The sequence below is a fragment of the Scyliorhinus torazame genome, chromosome 16, assembly GCF_047496885.1.
Source record: "Scyliorhinus torazame isolate Kashiwa2021f chromosome 16, sScyTor2.1, whole genome shotgun sequence".
In the NCBI taxonomy this organism is placed as follows: domain Eukaryota; kingdom Metazoa; phylum Chordata; class Chondrichthyes; order Carcharhiniformes; family Scyliorhinidae; genus Scyliorhinus; species Scyliorhinus torazame.
In genome coordinates this window covers 86,253,553-86,278,745 of record NC_092722.1, presented here as the reverse complement: position 1 = coordinate 86,278,745, position 25,193 = coordinate 86,253,553, and the positions used below count along the sequence as shown (strand labels likewise).

Here is a 25,193-nt window from a genome sequence, read left to right as displayed (position 1 = left end):
GCTAACTCACTCAGTCGCTCACTCACTGAGTCGCTCAGTCGCTCACTCACTGAGTCGCTCGCTCACTGACTCGCTCACTCACTGAGTCGTTCGCTCACTGACTCACTAACTCACTGAGTCGCTCACTCACTGAGTCGCTCACTCACTGAGGCGCTCGCTCACTGACTCGCTAACTCACTGAGTCGCTCACTCACTCAGTCGCTCGCTCTCTGACTCGCTAACTCACTCAGTCGCTCACTCACTGAGTCGCTCACTCACTGATTCGCTCACTCACTGATTCGCTCACTCACTCAGTCACTCACTCACTGAGTCGCTCACTTACTCAGTCGCTCACTCACTGAGTCGCTCGTTCACTGACTCGCTAACTCACTCAGTCGCTCACTCACTGAGTCGCTCACTCACTCAGTCGCTCACTCACTGAGTCGCTCGTTCACTGAGTCGCTCGTTCACTGACTCGCTAACGCACTGAGTCGCTCACTCACTCAGTCGCTCACTCACTGAGTCGCTAACTCACTCAGTCGCTCACTCACTGAGTCGCTCACTTACTCAGTCGCTCACTCACTGAGTCACTCGTTCACTGACTCGCTAACTCACTCAGTCGCTCACTCACTGAGTCGCTCGCTCACTGACTCGCTCACTCACTGAGTCATTCGCTCACTGACTCACTAACTCACTGAGTCGCTCACTCACTGAGTCGCTCACTCACTGAGTCGCTCGCTCACTGACTCGCTAACTCACTCAGTCGCTCGCTCACTGAGTCGCTCACTCACTCAGTCGCTCGCTCTCTGACTCGCTAACTCACTCAGTCACTCACTCACTGAGTCGCTCACTTACTCAGTCGCTCACTCACTGAGTCGCTCGTTCACTGACTCGCTAACTCACTCAGTCGCTCACTCACTGAGTCGCTCACTCACTGAGTCGCTCACTCACTGAGTCGCTCGTTCACTGAGTCGCTCGTTCACTGACTCGCTAACGCACTGAGTCGCTCACTCACTCAGTCGCCTACTCACTGAGTCGCTAACTCACTCAGTCGCTCACTCACTGAGTCGCTCACTTACTCAGTCGCTCACTCACTGAGTCACTCGTTCACTGACTCGCTAACTCACTCAGTCGCTCACTCACTGAGTCGCTCACTCACTCAGTCGCTCACTCACTCAGTCGCTCGTTCACTGACTCGCTAACGCACTGAGTCGCTCACTCACTCAGTCGCTCATTCACTGAGTAGCTCACTCACTGAGTCGCTCACTCACTGAGTTGCTCACTCACTGAGTCGCTCCATCACTGACTCGCTAACTCACACAGTCGCTCACTCACTGAGTCGCTCACTCACTGAGTCGCTCACTCACTCAGTCGCTCACTCACTGAGTCGCTCGCTCACTGAGGCGCTCACTCTCTCACTCAATCACTCACTGAGTCGCTCACTCACTGAGTCGCTCACTCACTGACTCGCTAACTCACACAGTCGCTCACTCACTGAGTCGCTCACTCACTCAGTCGCTCACTCACTCAGTCGCTCACTCACTGAGTCGCTCGCTCACTGAGGCGCTCACTCTCTCACTCAGTCACTCACTGAGTCGCTCACTCACTGAGTCGCTCACTCACTCAGTCGCTCAGTCACTCAGTCGCTCGTTCACTGACTCGCTAACGCACTGAGTCGCTCACTCACTCAGTCGCTCATTCACTGAGTAGCTCACTCACTGAGTCGCTCACTCACTGAGTCGCTCACTCACTCAGTTGCTCACTCACTCAGTCGCTCACTCACAGAGTCGCTCGCTCACTGACTCGCTAACTCACTCAGTCGCTCACTCACTGAGTCGCTCACTCACTGAGTCGCTGACTCACTCAGTCGCTCACTCACTGAGTCGCTCACTCACTCAGTTGCTCACTCACTGAGTCGCTCACTCACTGAGTCGCTCACTCACTGAGTCGCTCACTTACTGAGTCGCTCACTCACTGAGTCGCTCGCTCACTGACTCGCTAACTCACTCAGTCGCTCAGTCACTGAGTCGCTCACTCACTGAGTCGTTCACTCACTGAGTCGCTCGCTCACTGAGTCGCTCACTCACTCAGTCGTTCACTCACCCAGTTGCTTACCTCCCACCAGTGGGGGGGGACGTTCCCTTCGAACATACTGGTTAGGGGCAGGCGTAAGGCCTCTCTGCCCCTCTAGCCCTCCTTTCCCATTCAATAAGATAATGGGCGAACCCTGATTTATAAACAGTATCCTTCTGCATTCTAGATTCTCTCCACATATGCCCCGTCAACACTCCCATCAGGATCTAGTGCATTTCAATCTTACTCTTCTGAGCTCCAGCGGACGCAAATCTAACATCTCCAACCATTCCTCATTCAACAACCTGCCTGTTCCTGGTATTTCACCTTCTCTGAACACTTTCCAGTGTATTTGCATCTTTCCTGAAATAAGAAGACCAAGGGGTGCTCTGTGTAACTGGGAGGGGGTGGGTGAGAGGGTTAATCACCCCTCCCTCCGATAGGGGAAGGGACTGCCTGGTGTGTGTAACTGGGAGGGGGTGGGTGAGAGGGCCAATCACCCTCCGATAGGGGAAGGGGCTGCCTGGTGTGTAACTGGGAGGGTGTGGGTGAGAGGGCCAATCACCCTCCGATAGGGGAAGGGTCTGCCTGGTGTGTAACTGGGAGGGTGTGGGTGAGAGGGCCAATCACCCTCCGATAGAGGAAGATGCTGCCTGGTGTGTGTAACTGGGAGGGGGTGGGTGAGAGGGCCAATCACCCTCCGATAGGGGAAGGGGCTGCCTGCTGTGTAACTGGGAGGGTGTGGGTGAGAGGGCCAATCATCCTCTGATAGGGGAAGGGGCTGCCTGCTGTGTAACTGGGAGGGGGTGGGTGAGAGGGCCAATCAACCTCCGATAGGGGAAGGGGCTGCCTGGTGTGTAACTGGGAGGGGGTGGGTGAGAGGGCCAATCAACCTCCGATAGGGGAAGGGGCTGCCTGCTGTGTAACTGGGAGGGTGTGGGTGAGAGGGCCAATCACCCTCTGATGGGGGAAGGGGCTGCCTGCTGTGTAACTGGGAGGGGGTGGGTGAGAGGGCCAATCAACCTCCGATAGGGGAAGGGGCTGCCTGGTGTGTAACTGGAAGGAGGTGGGTGAGAGGGTTAATCACCCTGCGATAGGGGAAGGGGCTGCCTGGTGTGTAACTGGGAGGGGGTGGGTGAGAGGGTTAATACCCCTCCGATAGGGGAAGGGGCTGCCTGGTGTGTAACTGGGAGGAGGTGGGTGAGAGGGTTAATCACCCCGCGATAGGGGAAGGGGCTGCCTGGGCTGTGTAACTGGGAGGGGGTGGGTGAGAGGGTTAATCCCCCCTCCGATAGGGGAAGGGGCTGCCTGGGCTGTGTAACTGGGAGGGGGTGGGTGAGAGGGTTAATCCCCCCTCCGATAGGGGAATGGGCGACCTGGTGTGTAACTGGGAGGAGGTGGGTGAGAGGGTTAATCACCCTCCGATAGGGGAAGGGGCTGCCTGGTGTGTAACTGGGAGGAGGTGGGTGAGAGGGTTAATCACCCCGCGATAGGGGAAGGGGCTGCCTGGGCTGTGTAACTGGGAGGGGGTGGGTGAGAGGGTTAATCCCCCCTCCGATAGGGGAAGGGGCTGCCTGGTGTGTAACTGAGAGGGGGTGGGTGAGAGGGTTAATCACCCTGCGATAGGGGAAGGGGCTGCCTGGGCTGTGTAACTGGGAGGGGGTGGGTGAGAGGGTTAATCACCCTGCGATAGGGTTAGTGTTAGGGTTGGGGAATGGGCTACCTGGTGTGTACTGTCTAATATTAAGGTTTCAATTCGATTTCAGAAATGGGAAACAGATCGGAATCCTTGCACAAGATGCAAACTACGATTTTAATCTTCAGGAAACAAGAACTTTGAAGGAACCGGTCCGTGTGAAGAGGGTAAGTGTGGTGACATAAACAACACCCACAAAAAAACAATCACTAAATGTCCGAACAAAAAACACATGTTGTGGCCATCGACAGCTCACACTGCAGACCCGCCAAGACCCCCACACCCCTCCCTATCTCTGTAACCTCCTCCAGCCCCAATATCCCTCCCTATCTCTGTAACCTCCTCCAGCCCCTACACCCCTCCCTATCTCTGTAACCTCCTCCAGCCCCTACACCCCTCCCTATCGCTGTAACCTCCTCCAGCCCCTACACCCCTCCCTATCTCTGTAATCTCCTCCAGCCCCTACACCCCTCCCTATCTCTGTAACCTCCTCCAGCCCCTACACCCCTCACTATCGCTGTAACCTCCTCCAGCCCCTACACCCCTCCCTATCTCTGTAACCCCCTCCAGCCCCTACAACCCTCTCTATCTCTGTAACTTCCTCCAGCCCCTACAACCCTCTCTATCTCTGCAACCTCCCCCAGCCCCTATCTCTGTAACCTCCTCCAGCCCCTACACCCCTCCCTATCTCTGTAACTTCCTCCAGCCCCAACATCCCTCCCTATCTCTGTAACTTCCTCCAGCCCCTACAACCCTCTCTATCTCTGTAACCTCCCCCAACCCCTATCTCTGTAACCACCTTCAGCCCCTACACCCCTCCCTATCTCTGTAACCTCCTCCAGCCCCAACATCCCTCCCTATCTCTGTAACCTCCTCCAGCCCCTACACCCCTCCCTATCTCTGTAACTTCCTCCAGCCCCTACAACCCTCTCTATCTCTGCAACCTCCCCCAGCCCCTATCTCTGTAACCTCCTCCAGCCCCTACACCCCTCCCTATCTCTGTAACTTCCTCCAGCCCCAACATCCCTCCCTATCTCTGTAACTTCCTCCAGCCCCTACAACCCTCTCTATCTCTGTAACCTCCCCCAACCCCTATCTCTGTAACCACCTTCAGCCCCTACACCCCTCCCTATCTCTGTAACCTCCTCCAGCCCCAACATCCCTCCCTATCTCTGTAACCTCCTCCAGCCCCTACACCCCTCCCTATCTCTGTAACTTCCTCCAGCCCCTATCTCTGTAACCTCCTCCAGCCCCTACACCCCTCCCTATCTCTGTAACTTCCTCCAGCCCCAACATCCCTCCCTATCTCTGTAACTTCCTCCAGCCCCAACATCCCTCCCTATCTCTGTAACTTCCTCCAGCCCCAACACCCCTCCCTATCTCTGTAACTTCCTCCAGCCCCAACACCCCTCCCTATCTCTGTAACCTCCTCCAGCCCCTACACCCCTCCCTATCTCTGTAACTTCCTCCAGCCCCAACACCCCTCCCTATCTCTGTAACCTCCTCCAGCCCCTACACCCCTCCCTATCTCTGTAACCTCCTCAAGCGCCGACAACCCTCCCTATCTCTGTAACCTCCTCCAGCTCTGATTACCCTCCCTATCTCTAACCTCACCCAGCCCCCACAATCCTCCCTATCTCTGTAACCTCCTCAAGCCCCTACACCCTCCTTATCTCTGTAACCTCCTCCAGCCCCCTACACCCCTCCCTATCTCTGTAACCTCCTCCAGCCCCTACACCCCTCCCTATCTCTGTAACCTCCTCCAGCCCCCTACACCCCTCCCTATCTCTGTAACCTCCTCCAGCCCCCTACACCCCTCCCTATCTCTGTAACCTCCTCCAGCCCCTACACCCCTCCCTATCTCTGTAACCTCCTCAAGCATCGACAACCCTCCCTATCTCTGTAACCTCCTCTAGCTCTGATTACCCTCCCTATCTCTAACCTCACCCAGCCCCCACAATCCTTCCTATCTCTGTAACCTCCTCAAGCCCCTACACCCCTGCCTATCTCTGTAACCTACTCCAGCCCCCTACACCCCTCCCTATCTCTGTAACTTCCTCCAGCCCCTACACCCCTGCCTATCTCTGTAACCTACTCCAGCCCCCTACACCCCTGCCTATCTCTGTAACCTCCTCCAGCCCCTATACCCTGAGGCATGATCAATTGAACAAAGACTAGAGTTAGGTACAACTGAGGCTTTATTGCTCTAAGATGTATGGCCTCCCACAGCAGCTGGCGAAATGGCTGCTGAATGGAGGACACCATATTATACTCTGCCTACTGGGCGGAGCCAGCAGGCAGGGACTACCGGCGAACCTGTAGTACAGGTCCTACCTTACATCACCTAATATAGGTGCAACAGTGGTTTACCACATTCGCCCCCTGTTAAAATTGAGTCCGGCGGGGGTGGTGGAGAACTATATACAGCAATTAATTTATATTTACAGTATTTGAGCAGAAACAAAATGTCTTTTGAAGTCCGGTGCCAGTTAGAGATTTAACCGGTCCAGTGCCTTGATGTTCCGCTGGGAGCGGCGTAGTGGTGGCGGCGATGTCGATGCTGGCCCGATGTTCGGTGACTCCGGGAGCGTGCCAAAATCCTCTTCATCCTCGGGCGTGGGCAGGGGAAGGACGGATGGTCCTGGTGGGGTTAATGCTGGGAGCGCCAGGGGAGGGGAGGGTGGTGCCGGGCCAGAGGGGTGTGTGCTGGGGAAGGGTTGGAATGCGTCATCTGTGGGCGGGGCGTGCTCATCTGCTGCTGCGAGCGAGATGTGGTGTGCATGGTTGTTCTGCGAGCCTTAAGCTGGTTTATGTGAAACCACGCAGACTTGCCGTTGGGATATGTGATCTTGTAAACAGAGGGGAGTACGGTCTGGAAAATTTGGGGGAAAGGAATGAACTGGGGTTGTATAGGGAAAGCATCACTTGCTGCCCTACTACAAACTTGGTGGTGTGTACCTTTTTGTCGAAACAAGCCTTGCTTTGTTTCCTCCTGGTCCCAAGTCTCTCAGCTGCTGCAAGTTGGGCTGCCTTTATATTCTCAATAAGCTGCTGTGCAGCATTTTCATGCGTGAGGGAGGTGACTGCGGGGCTGGCCAAATCCAGTCCTAATAAATACTCTGTCCCTTTCATGGGGCTTCCGGTCATGAGGGTGTGGGGGGGGGTGAATCCTGTGGACGTGGATAACGTGTTTCGTAAGAACATTAAAGCAAATGGGAGAACTGAATCCCAGGTGCTGTTGTTCTGTTGGACCATTTTCCTGAGAGTGGCTTTTAGAGTTCTGTTCATCCTCTCTACAATGCCGCTTGACTGGGGGTGGTATGCTATGTGAAACTTCTGCCTAATTCCGAAAATTGTGAAGACGTTTTTCATTACTCGTCCTGTAAAATGTGAGCCTTGATCGGATTCTATACTGCGTGGGAGGCCCCATCTTGTAAAGATGTGCTGTGTTAGGATTTTAGCTGTTGTTTTGGCCATATTCGTTCTGGATGGAAAAGCTTCCACCCATTTTGTGAAGGTGTCGATGACCATCAACACATACTTATAACCATTTCTGCAGGGGGGTAGGGGTCCTATGTAGTCTATCTGCAAATTCATCCAGGGGCCATTAACGGGGCGGGTGTGACTAAACTGGGCCTTTCTTGCATATCTGTCCGGATTGTTCTGGGCACAGATCAAGCAATTTTCAATGTAGTGAGTAACATTGGCTTTTAAATCAGGCCACCAGCAGAGAGGTCTGAGGTGGGTTAGGGTGGGTTCAATGCCTTGGTGTCCATGATTGTCATGGAACTGACAAATAATCTGGTTCCTCTCCTGGCTGGGAACTACATAAATGCCGTCTTTCAAAATCACACCGTCATGTCTGGTGATTGTGTTCTTAAACTTCTTGTACGGGGCTGGGAAGGTTCCTTTTAAAACTTCCCTGAGTTTTTCATCTTCCTTCTGGGCATTTGCTAGATCCTGAATGTTGGTCTGTGAGACCTGAACCACGTGTACTGGGGTGCTCTCGAGGGGGGGGTTCCAAAGGTAACCATGTCTGGAACCTGCATTCGCTCGGGCGTCTGCTTTAACGTTACCGGGGGGAGGGGGGAAGAACGGTGATGACTGCGAACCTTAATTATGCCATAGTACCTATTTTTGGCTGTCTCTAGGATATGCCAGAGTAATGGGGCTGAGGATAGGCGCTTTCCGTCTGCGGAAATGAATCCTCTTGTTTCCCACAGGGGTAGGAATTCTGTTAAACTATTGCAGACATATAAACTGTCCGAATATATGTCCGCTGGGGTCGGAAACGTGTCAGGGTGGTCAACAATGTAAGCTATGGCTGCCAGTTCTGCTGCCTGCGAGCCTAGATGTCCTGGCAACTTTAATGAAATCTCTTCTAGGGCACGTCCCTGCGCGTCCTCTACATAAATGCCGCAACCGGTGATTCTCTTTCCATACAAAACTGGAGGAGACATTCACATACATTTTCAGGGGTGCGCACGTGTCTGTGGGCTGGGGTCTCTGGGGTGTATTACCTGCTTTCCTGGGAGCTGACTTAGGTATAAATGGGCCTGTGTTGTGTTTTGTGGTGATGATCTCACACTCATGTGGGGGTACCTGCATATTGCAAATTATCGGCTAGGAAAGTGTGGGTCTTAGTTCTTTTGACTAATATCCCGTCCCTGTAAAAGAAGGGTCCAACGGGCTGCGCGGATTTGGCTGACTGTGCCATCTTTAAGTCGACCGTCTAATAATAGCTGTGTTGGGGTGTGTTCAGTGAGAATGGTGATGTGGTTAAGTCCTGTAATGTAGGCGAAGAACTGTACCGCCCAAAAAACTGCGAGCAGGTGCCTTTTACAGACAGAAAATCCTTGCTCGACAGGATCTAACTTACGTGAGGCGTATGCCACGGGGCGTAATTGGTCATGGCGTTCCTGGAGGAGCATGGCCGTAAGGGTTCGGTCGGTGCTTGCTACTTTGATTGCGTATGGGGAAAGTGGATCTGGGACCTGTAATGTGGGGGCTGTGCTGAGGGCTCTCTTTAAAGCATCCACAGCATCCGTGTGCTGTGGAAGCCATTCCCAAGGTGCCTGCTACTTGAGAAGGTCGGATAGGGGCGCTGCTTTTGTGGCGAAACCGTCGATATAGTTTCGACAGTAGCCAACCAGTCCTAGAAATGACCAGAGGGCTGAGACATTATGGGGAAGGGGCAATTTGACGATCGAGTCAATTCTCTTGTGCTCGATCTCGCATTTACCATGAGTGATTTGCACTGAGTGCTGAATTTGGTGCTTTTTGAGTGCGATAGTGAGAGTTTGGTGACCGAGGGAGTTAGGTGAGGAGGGAGTAAGGTGCTCCTTTCATTTTGTTTCCGACATTTACGCAAAGAGTGAGAAGAGAGCCAGGAGTTTACAGGAAGTGTAGCTGACTGGGAGCAGAGTCGGAGGGCGGAGATCTAGTTAGTCCACACAGCAGCTATATTCTGTCAGGTAAGAGGGGATGGAGGCTAGGCCAGTTACATGCTCCTCCTGTAGGATGTGGGTGGTGAGGGATACCACCGGTGTCCCCACTGACTATACCTGCGGGAAGTGCACCCAACTTCAGCTCCTCAAAGACCGTGTTAGGGAACTGGAGCTGAAGCTGGATGAACTTCGGATCATCCGGGAGGCAGAGGGGGTGATTGAGAAGAGTTACAGGGAGGTAACCACACCCAAGGTACAGGACAAGAATAGCTGGGTTACAGTCAGGGGGAAAAAAACAAACAGGCAGACAGTGCAGGGATCCCTCGTGGCCGTTCCCCTTCAAAACAAGTATACCGTTTTGGATGCTGTTGGGGGGGATGACCTACCGGGGGAAGGCCCTAGCGGCCAGGTCTCTGGCACTGAGTCTGGCTCTGGGGCTCAGAAGGGAAGTGGGGAGAATAGAAAAGCAATAGTTGTAGGAGATTCAATGGTTAGGGGAATAGATAGGAGATTCTGTGGTCGCGAGCGAGACTCCCGGAAGGGATGTTGCTTCCCGGGTGCCAGGGCCAGGGATGTCTCGGATCGTGTCTTCAGGATTCTTAAGGGGGAGGGTGAGCAGCCAGAAGTCGTGGTGCACATTGGTACCAACGACATAGGTAGGAAAAGGGGTGTGGAGGTAATAAACAAGTTTAGGGAGTTAGGCTGGAAGTTGAAAGCCAGGACAGACAGAGTTGTCATCTCTGGTTTGTTGCCGGTGCCACGTGATAGCGAGGCTAGGAATATGGAGAGAGTGCAGTTGAACACGTGGCTGCAGGAATGGTGTAGGAGGGAGGGCTTCAGGTATTTGGATAATTGGAGCGCATTCTGGGGAAGGTGGGACCTGTACAAGCAGGACGGGTTGCATCTGAACCAGAGGGGCACCAATATCCTGGGAGGGAGGTTTTCTAGTACTCTTCGGGAGGGTTTAAACTAATTTGGCAGGGGAATGGGAACCGGATTTGTAGTCCAGCAACTAAGGTAGCCGATATTCAGGACGCCAAAGCATGTAATGAGGCAGTGGGGAAGGGAACACTGACAAAGGAGAGTATTTGCAGGCACGGAGATGGGTTGAAGTGTGTATACTTCAACGCAAGAAGCATCAGGAATAAGGTGGGTGAACTTAAGGCATGGATCGGTACTTGGGACTACGATGTGGTGGCCATCACGGAAACTTGGATAGAAGGGGGGCAGAAATGGTTGTTGGAGGTCCCTGGTTATAGATGTTTCAATAAGATTAGGGAGGGTGGTAAAAGAGGTGGGGGGGGGGTGGCATTATTAATTAGAGATAGTATAACAGCTGCAGAAAGGCAGTTCGAGGAGTATCACCCTATTGAGGTAGTATGGGTTGAAGTCAGAAATAGGAAAGGAGCAGTCACCTTGTTAGGAGTTTTCTATAGGCCCCCCAATAGTAGCAGAGATGTGGAGGAACAGATTGGGAAACAGATTTTGGAAAGGTGCAGAAGTCATAGGGTAGTAGTCATGGGCGACTTTAACTTCCCAAATATTGAGTGGAAACTCTTTAGATCAAATAGTTTGGATGGGGTGGTGTTTGTGCAGTGTGTCCAGGAAGCTTTTCTAACACAGTATGTAGATTGTCCGACCAGAGGAGGGGCAATATTGGATTTAGTACTCGGTAATGAGCCAGGGCAAGTGATAGATTTGTTAGTGGGGGAGCATTTTGGAGATAGTGACCACAATTCTGTGACTTTCACTTTAGTAATGGAGAGGGATAGGTACGTGCAACAGGGCAAGGTTTACAATTGGGGGAAGGGTAAATACGATGTTGTCAGACAAGAATTGAAGTGCATAAGTTGGGAACATAGGCTGGCAGGGAAGGACACAAGTGAAATGTGGAACTTGTTCAAGGAACAGGTGCTACGTGTCCTTGATATGTATGTCCCTGTCAGGCAGGGAAGAGATGGTCGAGTGAGGGAACCATGGTTGACAAGAGAGGTTGCATGTCTTGTTAAGAGAAAAAAGGTGACTTATGTAAGGCTGAAGAAACAAGGTTCAGACAGGGCATTGGAGGGATACAAGATAGCCAGGAGGGAACTGAAGAAAGGGATTAGGAGAGCTAAGAGAGGGCATGAACAATCTTTGGCGGGTAGGATCAAGGAAAACCCCAAGGCCTTTTACACATATGTGAGAAATATGAGAATGACTAGAGCGAGGGTAGGTCCGATCAAGGATAGTTGCGGGAGATTGTGTATTGAGTCTGAAGAGATAGGAGAGGTCTTGAATGAGTACTTTTCTTCTGTATTTACAAATGAGAGGGGCGATATTGTTGGAGAGGACAGTGTGAAACAGATTGGTAAGCTCGAGGAAATACTTGTTAGGAAGGAAGATGTGTTGGGCATTTTGAAAAACTTGAGGATAGACAAGTCCCCCGGGCCTGACGGGATATATCCAAGGATTCTATGGGAAGCAAGAGATGAAATTGCAGAGCCGTTGGCAATGATCTTTTCGTCCTCACTGTCAACAGGGGTGGTACCAGGGGATTGGAGAGTGGCGAATGTCGTGCCCCTGTTCAAAAAAGGAACTAGGGATAACCCTGGGAATTACAGGCCAGTTAGTCTTACTTCGGTGGTAGGCAAAGTAATGGAAAGGGTACTGAAGGATAGGATTTCTGAGCATCTGGAAAGACACTGCTTGATTCGGGATAGTCAGCACGGATTTGTGAGGGGTAGGTCTTGCCTTACAAATCTTATTGAATTATTTGAGGAGGTGACCAAGCATGTGGATGAAGGTAAAGCAGTGGATGTAGTCTACATGGATTTTAGTAAGGCATTTGATAAAGTTCCCCATGGTAGGCTTCTGCACAAAGTAAGGAGGCATGGGATAGTGGGAAATTTGGCCAGTTGGATAACGAACTGGCTAACCGATAGAAGCCAGAGAGTGGTGGTGGATGGCAAATATTCAGCCTGGATCCCCGTTACCAGTGGTGTACCGCAGGGATCAGTTCTGGGTCCTCTGCTGTTTGTGATTTTCATTAATGACTTGGATGAGGGAGTTGAAGGGTGGGTCAGTAAATTTGCAGACGATACGAAGATTGGTGGAGTTGTGGATAGTAAGGAGGGCTGTTGTCGGCTGCAAAGAGACATAGATAGGATGCAGAGCTGGGCTGAGAAGTGGCAGATGGAGTTTAACCCTGAAAAGTGTGAGGTTGTCCATTTTGGAAGGACAAATATGAATGCGGAATACAGGGTTAACGGTAGAGTTCTTGGCATTGTGGAGGAGCAGAGAGACCTTGGGGTCTATGTTCATACATCTTTGAAAGTTGCCACTCAAGTGGATAGAGCTGTGAAGAAGGCCTATGGTGTGTTCGCGTTCATTAACAGAGGGATTGAATTTAAGAGCCGTGAGGTGATGATGCAGCTGTACAAAACTTTGGTAAGGCCACATTTGGAGTACTGTGTACAGTTCTGGTCGCCTCATTTTAGGAAGGATGTGGAAGCTCTGGAAAAGGTTCAAAGAAGATTTACCAGGATGTTGCCTGGAATGGAGAGTAGGTCTTACGAGGAAAGGTTGAGGGTGCTAGGCCTTTTCTCATTAGAGCGGAGAAGGATGAGGGGCGACTTGATAGAGGTTTATAAGATGATCAGGGGAATAGATAGAGTAGACAGTCAGAGACTTTTTCCCCAGGTGGAACACACCAATACAAGGGGACATAAATTTAAGGTGAAAGGTGGAAGATATAGGAGGGATATCAGAGGTAGGTTCTTTACCCAGAGAGTAGTGGGGGCATGGAATGCACTGCCTGTGGAAGTAGTTGAGTCGGAAACATTAGGGACCTTCAAGCAGCTGTTGGATAGGTACATGGATTACGGTTAAAAGATATAGTGTAGATTTATTTGTTCTTAAGGGCAGCACGGTAGCATTGTGGATAGCACAATTGCTTCACAGATCCATGGTCCCAGGTTCGATTCCGGCTTGGGTCATTGTCTGTGCGGAGTCTGCACGTCCTCCCCGTGTCTGCGTGGGTTTCCTCCGGGTGCTCCGGTTTCCTCCCACAGTCCAAAGATGTGCGGGTTAGGTGAATTGGCCAATGATAAATTGCCCTTAATGTCCAAATTGCCCTTGGTGTTGGGTGGAGGTGTTGAGTTTGGGTCGGGTGCTCTTTCCAAGAGCTGGTGCAGACTCAAAGGGCCGAATGGCCTCCTTCTGCACTGTAAATTCAATGATAATCTATGATTAATCTAGGACAAAGGTTCGGCACAACATCGTGGGCCGAAGGGCCTGTTCTGTGCTGTATTTTCTATGTTCTATGTTCTATGTTCTATGATTACTGTACCCAAGTAAATCACTTTTTCCTGCAAAGTCTGTGCCTTCTTCGGGTTGACTTTACATCCAATGTGTTTTAGGAGTCCTAGGAGTTTGGCGAGAAGCGAAATGTGCTCTCACTTTGTGTCTGTCTGTAGTAGCAAGTCATCTACATACTGGACCAGACAATTGGGTCGGGAAAATTTTGGATTTGCCAGCTGTCGGTGGAAAATGGAGGGGAAGTTGTGGAAGCCTTGTGGAAAGCACGTCCACGTGTATTGTTGTCCCTGGAATGTAAAAGCGAATTTATATTGGAATGGACCAAAAGCCGTTGCTAATGTCCAAAACCGAAATTGTTTTGACTGTAGTCCCTGTTTGAGCATGGTCTCGGGACTCGTGGCTATGGTGGGGGCTGCTTCTGGGGTTACTTTGTTCAGTTCCCGTTAATCAATGGTCAGCCGCCATGATCGATCGGGTTTTCTGACGGGCCAAATTGGTGCGTTGTTTGTGGAGGCTACGGATCTGAGTACGCCTTGATCAAGCAAACTCTCTATTACTTTGGAGATCTCTCCCTCTGCTTCTTGGGGAAAACCGTACTGCTTTTGCGGTCTGGGGTCGGGACCTGTAATGTCCACCAAGCCAGCTATCTTGCCACAGTCGTGCTTGTGCTGTGCAAATGCTGCTTTGTGTTGCTGCAGGACTTCCCTAACCTGTTTGTCTGCACTAATGGCTCGAGGGTCGAACCAGAAGTCTCCTACTGTGCTGATTCTGTTTGCATAGTCTCCAACTGTGAGCGTGGCGGGGGCTCGTGCTGCCTTTGCCATTCACCATGCACATTTATTAACTGGATCAAAAGAGAAGTTGTGGGAGCTCATACAATCGATTCCTAGGATGTGTTCAGCTGTCTGAGGTAGATCGACCAAAACTACGGAGTGTTTAGTCATTCCCTATTTATATCGCTACAGGGGCTGTGAGGTGTCCTTGTTGTAAATGACCTGTAAAGCCGCTGAGTGTGATGGTGACTGTTGTGGGCCACGTGTCTCGTTGAAACATCGTGGAGGAATTGAGTGTGGTGCGGGACCCTCCTGTGTCCCAAAGAAATTCTACGGGGTGTCCCCGGACTTTGCCTGCTACTACCGGTCTACCGGACTTGTCCTAAAGGGTGTCGCAGACCCAAGTTGGGGAGCCCGAACACCGTCAGTCGGTGCCGTTCATGTCTGTACTCTCTGAACGGGCGCTAACGCCTCCTCTTACATTCTGTGGGTCGGGAAGGGCTGCCACGACTGAAGGGGTGAGGCTTAAAACTGAGCTTCACTTGCTCCTTTTCGTCCAGGCCGTACATGGTAGCCTGTTGTTTAACTCTAGCGAAAAACTGATGGGGGTCTGATGTGGGAAGGAACGGTGTAATCTTTCCACACGCGTCCTGTAATTGGGTCACAGTTAACGGGGTTGTATATCGGAAATCTGCGTTTCCGTCTGCTGCGGCCCTGTGGTGTGTGGTTACAGGGTTCATGGGGGTGTGTTCTGCCTGTTCAGTCGGGGGTTGGGGAGCTTTTCTTTTTGGGGGGTTTTCTTGCGTACATGTCCCATGTACGTATCTGTGGGCAGTTTCATTTAACTCCTGCTAATCGGGGCCGTTTTCCTGGTCTAACTGGGGTCCAAGCCTACTTTGAAACCCATTCTGGACAGAAAGCAGAGATTGCAATTCTGCAATTTGCTTCCGGCCCTTTGCGTGATCAATGGAGCTCTGCCTTTGTTCCGTCATGGAAGTATGGAGCGCTCGTCGGGCTGCTTTTAAATCATTGCACTGCTTCTGCAATTGCTCTACCTGTTGCTCTGTTTCTTGTCTTACCAAGACCGCGCGTTGCGTGTCCTGGTAGGCCTTATCGTACTGGGTCTGAAAACTACTCAAATGGGCGAGACAAGACTGGTGTGCCCCCTTGGCATCATCCACCTCTCTGTCCCTCACTGCTAACTGTTCTCTTAACTCCTTATTCTCCTTCTCAAATTCACTCACATCTCCCTCACTATTTCTGTCTCTCTCCTCAATCTCTCTACGGAGCGTCCTAACGACCTCCTCTGTGCCTCGCAATTGTGCCAAGCAGGACACGATTGTCATCGGTTTGCGAGCATTCCCTAAGCTCTCCTTGTGGATCTCTGACAGGTTCTCCCACCAAGTATGTCCTATACTCCCGGGACCTGTTTCGTCATTGGCGCAGAATTTACTCCAAAGGGGCCATCCTTTCCCTTTGAGATATTTTCTGATCTCTTCTTCCCATATGGGACACTGTCCTACTCTACTGGTCGCCGCGACCTCGAATTCTTGGGGGTTCATAAGGCGTTCCATTGCCTTCATTGCCATTTTCTCTCTATCTCTGGGTTCTCTACTGAATTTGGAACAGGGGGTGATAAAGCGGTGATGTAAACACGGGTACGGCTTACGCTAATTTCCGGCCTACAAAACTCCCGACAGTTTTACGCAACAAAATCTCTCAGGTTTACCTTATATCCCTGTTAGTACGCATGCATTAACTCACTTCTGAATCTCGGAGGTTTGATCAGTATCATTCTTACACTTGTGGTTTTTCTGTTTCCAATTGGATTCCAATTCAAATTTGGGTTCTCTCGGAGTGACTAGGCCACTTCTAGGTCGAGTCCCGGCGGAGTCGCCAGTAAATGTTGCTAAATATTCATTTATTTCGTTGGCTCTGAATATGGCGGTCAATATGGTCGCCTTCCTTAATTCTAATTACGTTTGCTCTAGAGTCGCCAGATATCTTTCGATACCGCCACAAGGTTCAAACCGAATACTGATCAAAGGCTCGATACACCAGTTAGTTAGTTCAGTCAAATGCTTATTTATTTACACACACAGTTAAATATACTCATGCACAAATACTACAGACTAAACTATCACTACTGCTAAAGCCTATACTTAGCTTCGGGCGCCCACTCAGTCAGAGGAACAATGGCAGTTGATCTGTTCTGAGGCTGCTGGGGTAGAACTGGTACGGGATAACAGCTAAGGTCGTCTGTCTGGTAGCGTGCATTGACCTTGGACTTACTTGTTTCTGGTGCAGCTGTTGGACAGGTCTCTCCTCGGTGAGAGCCGGAGCCAAGAGAACGATTCTCTCTTGGGGGCTCCTTCTGATACCCAAAGGGGTTTTCCGCTCTTTTGGGCGGGCTTTGAACTTGGCCCCAATTAATTGGGCTGTTTCTCGATCGTTCCTATCGATTTCCTCCAATAAAGGGATGGGTGCCCTGATGGCTGGGTGTGTCGTAGGTGGCCGTTGGCCTGCTTTGTTCGGGTCTCCTCTGGCGCCAGGGTGTCTGCCTTAGTATCGGTCACTCAAATGATACTCTTTTGTTCCCGGAGATGGGCCATTAGTATGTTAACGGGCCTACAGTTGAGTCTTGTCTGGGAGCTGCGGCTCCAATAAACAGACAAACCCTGAACCTGCTTGTTTTCTCAGTATTGTCCATTTTCCCTGCAATCTTTGCAAAGTGTCCATTTTGTAATTGGGAAGTGGCCATCCCAGATGGCTACAAATCCACACTGAGGCATTCAAAGGGGCAGGTGGCCTTCACCAGGCGCGCAAGGTCCGGCCGGTAGAAGTGCGGCTTGCACTCCGCACAGACCTGGCAGTCCCTGGTGATTGTCCGTACTTCCTCGACGGAGTAGGGCAGGTTGCGAGCCTTGACAAAATGGTACAACCGTGTGACCCCAGGGTGACAAACGCTGTCGTGCAGGGCACGGAGTCGGTCTACTTTGTGCACTGGCACAAGTACCTCGGGATAGGGCATCTGGGGGCTCGTTGAGTTTGCCGGGGTGATACAAAACCTCGTAATTATAGGTGGAGAGCTCGAGCCTCCACCTCAAGATTTTATTGTTTTTCATCTTGCCCCGCTGTGTGTTCTTGATCATGAAGGCTACCGACCAGATGGACCAGATGGGAGGAGTGGACCCAGGGAGGTTTGTCAGGCCCCAGGCCAGGGAATTTTCATTCTTTTCCCACGTCCATAGAGCCTACTCCCGGATAGATTTTTTTGTTCTGAGCAGGGCGCTAATCCCGAAAGTGGAGGGAACGGAGTACTCGGCCAGAGCCATCTCAGACCACGCCCCGCACTGGGTGGAGCTGGAGTTGGGGGAGGAGAGGGACCAGCGCCCGTTGTGGCACCTGGATGTGGGACTGTTGGCGGATGAGGAGGTGTGTGGGCTGGTGCGGGGGTGCATTGAGAGATATTTGGAGGCCAACGACAACGGGGAGGTGCAGGTGGGGGTAGTCTGGGAGGCGCTGAAGGCGGTGGTTAGGGGAGAGCTAATCTCCATTAGGGCCCATAAGGAGAAGAGAGAGGGGATGGAGAGGGAGAGGTTGGTGGGGGAGATTTTAAGGGTGGACAGGAGCTATGCAGAGGCCCCCGAGGAGGGGCTACTCAGGGAGCGACGGAATCTCCAGACGGAGTTCGACCTGTTGACCACAGGGAAAGCAGAGGCACACTGGAGGAGAGCGCAGGGGGCGATGTATGAGTATGGGGAGAAGGCGAGTCGGATGCTGGCACACCAGCTTCGTAAGAGGGAGGCAGCGAGGGAGATAGGTGGAATTAAGGATAGAGGGGGGAATATGGTGCGGAGTGCGGTGAGAATAAATGAGGTATTTAGGGACTTCTATGGGGATCTGTACAGGTCTGAGCCCCCAGCGGGGGAGGAGGGGATGCGACGATTCTTGGATCAGCTGAGGTTCCCGAGGGTGGAGGAGCAGGAGGTGGCTGGTTTAGGGGCGCAAATAGGGCTGGAGGAGCTGGTTAAAGGATTGGGGAGCATGCAGGCGGGGAAGGCCCCGGGGCCGGACGGGTTCCCGGTCGAGTATTATAGGAAGTACGCGGATCTGCTAGGCCCGTTGCTAGTGAGGACTTTCAATGAGGCAAGGGGGGGGGACCCTGCCCCCGACAATGTCCGGGGCGCTGATCTCTCTGATCCTGAAGCAGGACAAGGACCCACTGCAGTGTGGGTCCTATAGACCGATCTCACTCCTCAATGTGGATGCTAAGTTGCTGACAAAACTGCTGGCCACGAGAATTGAGGACTGTGTGCCGGGGGTGATTCATGAGGACCAGACGGGATTTGTAAAGGGCAGGCAGCTAAATACTAATGTGCGGAGGCTCCTCAATGTGATTATGATGCCCTCGGTGGAGGGAGAAGCGGAGGTAGTGGCAGCTATGGACGCGGAGAAGTCTTTTGACCGGGTGGAATGGGAGTATCTTTGGGAAGTGTTGCGGAGGTTTGGGTTCGGGGAGGTGTTTATCGGCTGGGTCAGATTGTTATGTATAGCCCCGGTGGCAAGCGTGGCTACGAATCGGCGGAGGTCGGAGTACTTTCGGCTGTACCGAGGGACGAGGCAGGGGTGCCCCCTGCCCCCCTTGCTGTTTGCATTGGCAATTGAGCCCTTGGCCATGGCACTAAGGGAGTCCAGGAAATGGAGGGGATTGGTCCGAGGAGGAGAGGAACATCGGGTGTCGCTGTATGCGGACGACCTGTTGCTGTATGTGGCAGATCCAGTGGAGGGGATGGCGGAGGTCATGCGGATCCTAAGGGAGTTTGGGGACTTCTCGGGGTATAAGTTGAATGTAGGGAAAAGTGAGTTCTTTGTGGTGCATCCAGGGTACCAGAGAAGGGGGATAGACGACCTGCCGCTGAAAAGGGCGGAAAGGAGCTTTCGGTACTTAGGGATCCAGGTGGCTGGGAGTTGGGGGGCCCTGCACAAACTCAATTTGAAGCGGTTGGTGGAGCAGATGGAGGAGGATTTTAAAAGATGGGATGTGCTGCCACTCTCGCTGGCGGGCAGGGTGCAGTCGGTTAAAATGGTGGTCCTCCCAAGGTTTCTATTTGTGTTCCAGTGCCTTCCCATTATGATTCCCAAGGCCTTTTCAAACGGGTAAGCAGGAGCATCATGAGTTTTGTGTGGGCAAATAAGATCCCGAGAGTAAAGAGGGTGTTTCTGGACGGGGTAGGGACAGGGGGGGGGGGGGGGGGGGCTGGCTCTGCTGAATCTGTGCGGATACTATTGGGCAGCCAATGTAGCGATGATCCGTAAGTGGGTAATGGAGGGAGAGGGGGTGGCGTGGAAGAGGTTGGAGATGGCGTCCTGTGTGGGCACGAGCCTGAGGGCGCTGGTGACGGCACCGCTGCCGCTCTCGCCGACAAGGTACACCACGAGTCCGGTGGTGGCGGCGACGTTGAAGATCTGGGGGCAGTGGAGGCAACACAGGGGCGAGGTGGGAGCCTCGGTCGGGTCCCCGATTCGGGTGAATCATCGGTTCGTCCCGGGAAGGATGGATGGGGGATTTCGGAGCTGGCATCGGGCAGGGATTAGGAGAATAGGAGACCTGTTCAGAGATGGGATGTTTGCGAGCCTAGGGGCGCTGGAGGAGAAGTTTGGGGTACCCCTGGGAAACGCTTTCAGGTATATGCAAGTGAGGGCGTTTGTGAGGCGGCAGGTGAGGGAATTCCCGCTGCTCCCGGCACAGGGGACCCAGGACAGGGTGATTTCGGATGTATGGGTCGGAGAGGGCAAGGTCTCGGCGATCTACCAGGAGCTGAAAGAAGAGGAGGAGGCCGCGGTAGAGGAGCTAAAGGGCAAGTGCGAGGAGGAGCTTGGGGAAGAGATAGATGAGGGTCTGTGGGCTGATGCCCTGAGTAGGGTTAATTCTTCCTTCTCTTGCGCCAGGCTTAGCCTAATACAATTCAAGGTTGTTCACAGAGCGCATATGACAGGGGCGAGGATGAGTAGGTTCTTTGGGGTGGAGGACAGGTGTGGGAGGTGCTCGGGGAGTCCGGCAAATCACGTCCACATGTTCTAGCACTGGAGGGGTTTTGGAGGGGTTTTGCGAGGACTATGTCCAAGGTGGTGAAAGTCCAGGTCAAGCAGAGCTGGGGGTTGGCACTATTTGGGGTAACGGATGAGCCGGGAGTGCAGGAGGCGAAAGAGATGGGATGTATCCTGGCCTTTGCGTCCCTGGTAGCCCGGCGGAGGATCTTGTTATTATGGAAGGACGCGAAGCCCCCCAGTGTGGAAGCCTGGATAAATGATATGGCAGAGTTCATTAAGCTGGAGAGGATAAAGTTTGCCTTGAGAGGGTCTGTGCAGGGGTTCTCCAGGCGGTGGCAACCGTGCCTAGACTATCTCGCGGAGCGTTAGAAGAAGGTCAGCAGCAGCAGCAGCCCAGGGGTGGGGGGGGGGGTTTCTGTTGGGGAGGAATGGGGGTGGGTGGGGGGGTGGGGGGGGTGGGGGGTTTCTGTTGGGGAGGGAATGGGGGTGGGTGGGGGGGGGCTTCCCTACGAGTACCTTTAAATGTCATATGGGGGAGGCTATAGTACATGGGGAAACCCAATGAGAATGTTTTGTACAATGTACAATGTTTAATTGTTGTGTTTGCATTTCTTTAATCTTCTGTTATGGGGGGGGCGGGGGGGGGGGGTTTGTCAAAAATGTTGTTGGAAAACCCCAGGCAGCGTTTGAGGGCCTTGGGGCAGTGGGGAAGGGGGATCTCCATGAGGGGGCGCATGTGGTCGGGATCGGGCCCCAGAATTCCGTTCTGGACCACATAGCCGAGGATGGCTAAGCGGGTCGTGCTAAACACGCACTTCTCCTTGTTGTAGGTGAGGTTGAGGAGAGTGGCGGTGTGGAGAAATTTGGCAAGGTTGGCATCGTGGTCCTGCTGATCGTGGCCGCAGATGGCGACGTCGTCTAGGTACAGGACGGTGGCCCGCAACCCGTACCGGTCGACCATTCGGTCCATCTGCCTTTGGAAGACCGAGACCCCGTTAGTGACGCCGAAGGGAACCATGAGGAAGTGATAGAGACGACCGTCTGCCTCAAAAGCGGTGTATGGACGGTCCGATTTCCCCCCAGTTTTAACGACGACCACTTGGGCTCTCAGGGGCTGTTGCTGGCCTCGATGATGCCTTCCCGAAGCAGCCACTGGACCTCGGACCTGATGAAGTTCCTGTCCGAGGTGCTGTACCGTCTGCTCCTGGTGGTGACGGGTTTGCAATCTGGGGTTAGAATTGCGAAGAGAGAAGGCGAATCGACCTTTAGGGTCACGAGGCCACACACAGTGAGGGGTGGTAGGGGCCGCCGAATTTGAGGGTTAGGCTCTGGAGATTGCACTGGAAGTCCAGGCCGAGTAGCAGAGCAGCGCAGAGGTTAGGGAGGACGTAGAGGCGGAAGCTGCTGAATTCTACGCCCTGCACCGTGAGTGTGACCATACAGTACCCCCGGATCGCCACGGAATGGGATCCGGAGGCCAGGGAAATTCTTTGGTTGGCGGGGTGTACCACGAGGGAGCAGCGCCTTACCGTATCCGGGTGTATGAAGCTTTCGGTGCCTCCGGAGTCCAGCAGGCAAGAGGTCACGTGGCCGTTGATTTTCACACTGGTCGATGCGGTGGCCAGGTTGTGCGGACGAGACTGGTCGATCGTCACTGAGGCGAGTCGTGGTCGTTCGTCGCTGGCGTCGGATGATGGGGAGCCTGGAGGCCCAGGTCCTGGAATGCTGTCGGTGTCCATGCCCCGTGGGGGAGACAAGATGGCGGCGCCTGAAGATCCTGCGGGGGACAAAATGGCAGCGCCCATGGGCTGCACGTTGCAGGGGTTGAACAAGATGGCGGCGCCCATGGCCGCACGTGGACTGAGGGGGAGAAGATGGCAGCGTCCATTGGCCGCGCGTGGTCCGGAGAGATGAAGATGGCGGTGCCCATTGTGTGTAGACTAGGGGGGTGGGGGCGATAGCGGCGACTGCGCGGGCCTGGCACACTGCGGCGAAGTGGCCCTTTTTGCCGCAAGCCTTGCGTACCGGGCAGCGTTGGCGAGGGTGTTTCTGCTGGCCACAGAAGTAACATCGGGGACCCCCGGGGTGCGGGAGTGGCACAGGCGTACTGGCTGGGTAAGGCCCCCGCTGGGGTGCCCGTCTGTGGGGTCCACGATGCGTAGGAGGGGTGGGTCACGCGGCTGGGGGGGGTAGGCCTGACTGTTGCGCGAGGCAACCGTCATAGAGAGCGCTAGCTTCTTTGTCTCAGCTAGATCGAGCGTGGCACCTTCTAAGTCTTTGGCGTATGAGGTCCGACCCAATCCCTGTAACGAACGCGTCCCGCATAAGGAGGTTTGAATGTTCGGTGGCCGTAATGACCTGACAGTCACAGTCCCGGACTAGTGGGATTAGGGCCCGCCAGAAGTCTTCTATGGACTCACCAGGGAGTTGCGAGCGAGTGGCATGTACGTGCCTGGCGAAGAGCATGTTCGTTTTCTGTGCGTAGTTTTCTTTGAGAAGCTCCAGGGCGTCGGCGTAGTTCGGGGCGTCCTGGATCAGCGGAAACACGTTGGAGCTCAACCTTGAGTACAGGATCTGTATATTCTGAGCCTCCGGAACAGGGGTGATCACTGAGTTGATGTACGCCTCGAAGCAAGCTAGCCAGTGATTAAAGTCCTTTTTGAAGTCGCTTGATTGCGGATCCAGCTGCAGGCGATCTGGCTTGATATGGAGGTCCATCTTAGAGCAATAAATTGAGGCACGATCAATTGAACAAAGACTAGAGTTGGATATAACTGAGGCTTTATTGCTCTAAGATGTGTGGCCTCCCACAGCAGCTGGCGAAATGGCTGCTGAATGGAGGACACGCATATTTATACTCCGCCTACTGGGCGGAGCCAGCAGGCAGGGACTACCGGCGAACCTGTAGTACAGGTACTACCTTACATCACCTAATACAGGTGCAACAGTGGTTTACCACACACCCCATCCCCATCTCTGTAACCTCCTCCAGACCCTACAATCCTCCCAATCTCTGTAACCTCTCCCGCCCCTACACCCCTCCAAGATCTCTGCATTTTTCAATATCCGGCCTCTCGAGCATCCCCAGATCTAGGGCAGCATGGTAGCACAATGGTTAGCACTGTGGCTTCACAGCGCCAGAGTCCCAGGTTCGATTTCCTGCTGGGTCACTGTCTGTGCGGAGTCTGCACGTTCTCCCCGTGTCTGCGTGGGTTTCCTCCCGGGTGCTCCGGTTTCCTCCCACACTCCAATGACGTGCAGGTTAGGTGGATTGGCCATACTAAAAATAAAATTGCCCTTAGTGTCCAAAAAAGGTTAGGAGGGGTTATTGGGTTATGGGGATAGGATGGAAGTGAGGGCTTAAGTGGGTCGGTGCAGACTCGATGAGCCGAATGGCCTCCTTCTGCACTGTATGTTCTATGTATCTATGTATCCCATCGCTCCACCATTGGCGGCCCTGCATTCAGTTACCTGGGGCGCCGCTAAGCTCTGGATTTTCCTCCCTAAACCTCTCCGCCTCTCTCTTTGTCAATCTCTCTCCATTTCTCTATCTCTCGCTCTCTTGCTCTCTCTCTCTCCCCCTCTCTCACTATGTCTCTCCCTCTCTGTTTCTCCCTCTTATTCTCTCTCTCTCTCTCTGTCTCTCTATCCCTCTCTCACTATGTCTCTCCCTCTCTGTTTCTCCCTCTTATTCTCTCTCTCTCTCTCTGTCTCTCTATCCCTCTCTCACTATGTCTCTCCCTCTCTGTTTCTCCCTCTTATTCTCTCTCTCTCTCTCTCTCTCTCTCTCTCTCTCACTCTCCCTTTCTCTCACTATGTCTCTCCCTCTCTGTTTCTCCCTCTCATTCTGTCTCAGCATCCCCCTCTCTGTCTATCGCTGTCTGTCTGTCTCTGTCTCTGTCTCTCTCTATCTCTCACTCTCTCTCTGTGTATCTATGTCTCTCCCTGTCAGGTAGTCTCTCTCTTGCTGTGGCTCTCTCTGCATCTCTGTCTCTCTCTCTCCCTCTCTGTCTTGTTTCTCTGGGCGGGATTCTGCGTCTGCGTTCACCCAGCGACCGGAGAGTCCCACCCAAGGTCAATGGACTTCTCCATTGTCCGCGTCTCACCTGTGGCGTTCATGCGGCGGGCGGGGCAGAAGAATCCAGCCCTCTATCTCTACCCCTCTGTCTGTCTCTCTCTGTCTGTCTGTCTGTGTCTGTGTCTGTCTGTCTCTCTCTGCCTGTCTGTCTCTCTCTGTTTGTCTGTCTGTCTGTCTCTCTCTGCCTCTTTCAGTGTGTCCCTCTGTCTCTTTCTTTTAGGGGCGGCACGGTGGCACAGTGGTTAGTGTCATGATATTTAGATCAGCATATCATGGTGCAATCACACATACACTGATGGACATGCAGTAGGACCAACCAACACACACACAACATCGCAGCCAATCACCAGTGAGAGCACACGCACTATAAAAACAGGGGACACTACAGTTCCCGCTCATTCCAGCAGCAGCCAGCTCAGAGCACCGAGCTCAGAGCCTGCCACTCAACGACACTCACCATGTGCTGAGTGCCTCACCCAGATAGTGATAGGACAGGGTCCACAGATTAGCTGGTAAAGCACCTACCCAAGTTAGCAGTGTGCTGTTACAGTTGAGTAGTTAATAAAATTGAGTTACACCATCTCCAGCCGTGTTGGATCGTTTGTACATCAGAACACCCAACGCGACAGTTAGCACTGCTGCCTCGCAGCTCCAGGGACCCGAGTTTGATTCCGGCTTCGGAAGACTGTGTGGAGTTTTCACGTTCTCCCCGTGTCCGCGTGGGTTTCCTCCGGATGCTCCGGTTTCCTCCCACAGTCCAAAGATGTGCAGGTTAGGTGGATTGGCCATGTCCC

At 53.0% G+C, this 25,193-nt stretch overlaps 1 protein-coding gene across 1 annotated transcript in view; it reads left to right on the top strand.

Moving 5' to 3' along the window:
* Positions 1-25,193, top strand: part of LOC140392923 (putative DBH-like monooxygenase protein 2) — a 289,303-nt gene that overhangs the window by 171,264 nt on the left and 92,846 nt on the right. Inside the window, exon 9 of the mRNA XM_072478705.1 lies at positions 3,819-3,915. Coding sequence (XP_072334806.1) covers positions 3,819-3,915 — 97 coding nt within the window. The remainder of the gene's footprint in view (positions 1-3,818; positions 3,916-25,193) is intronic.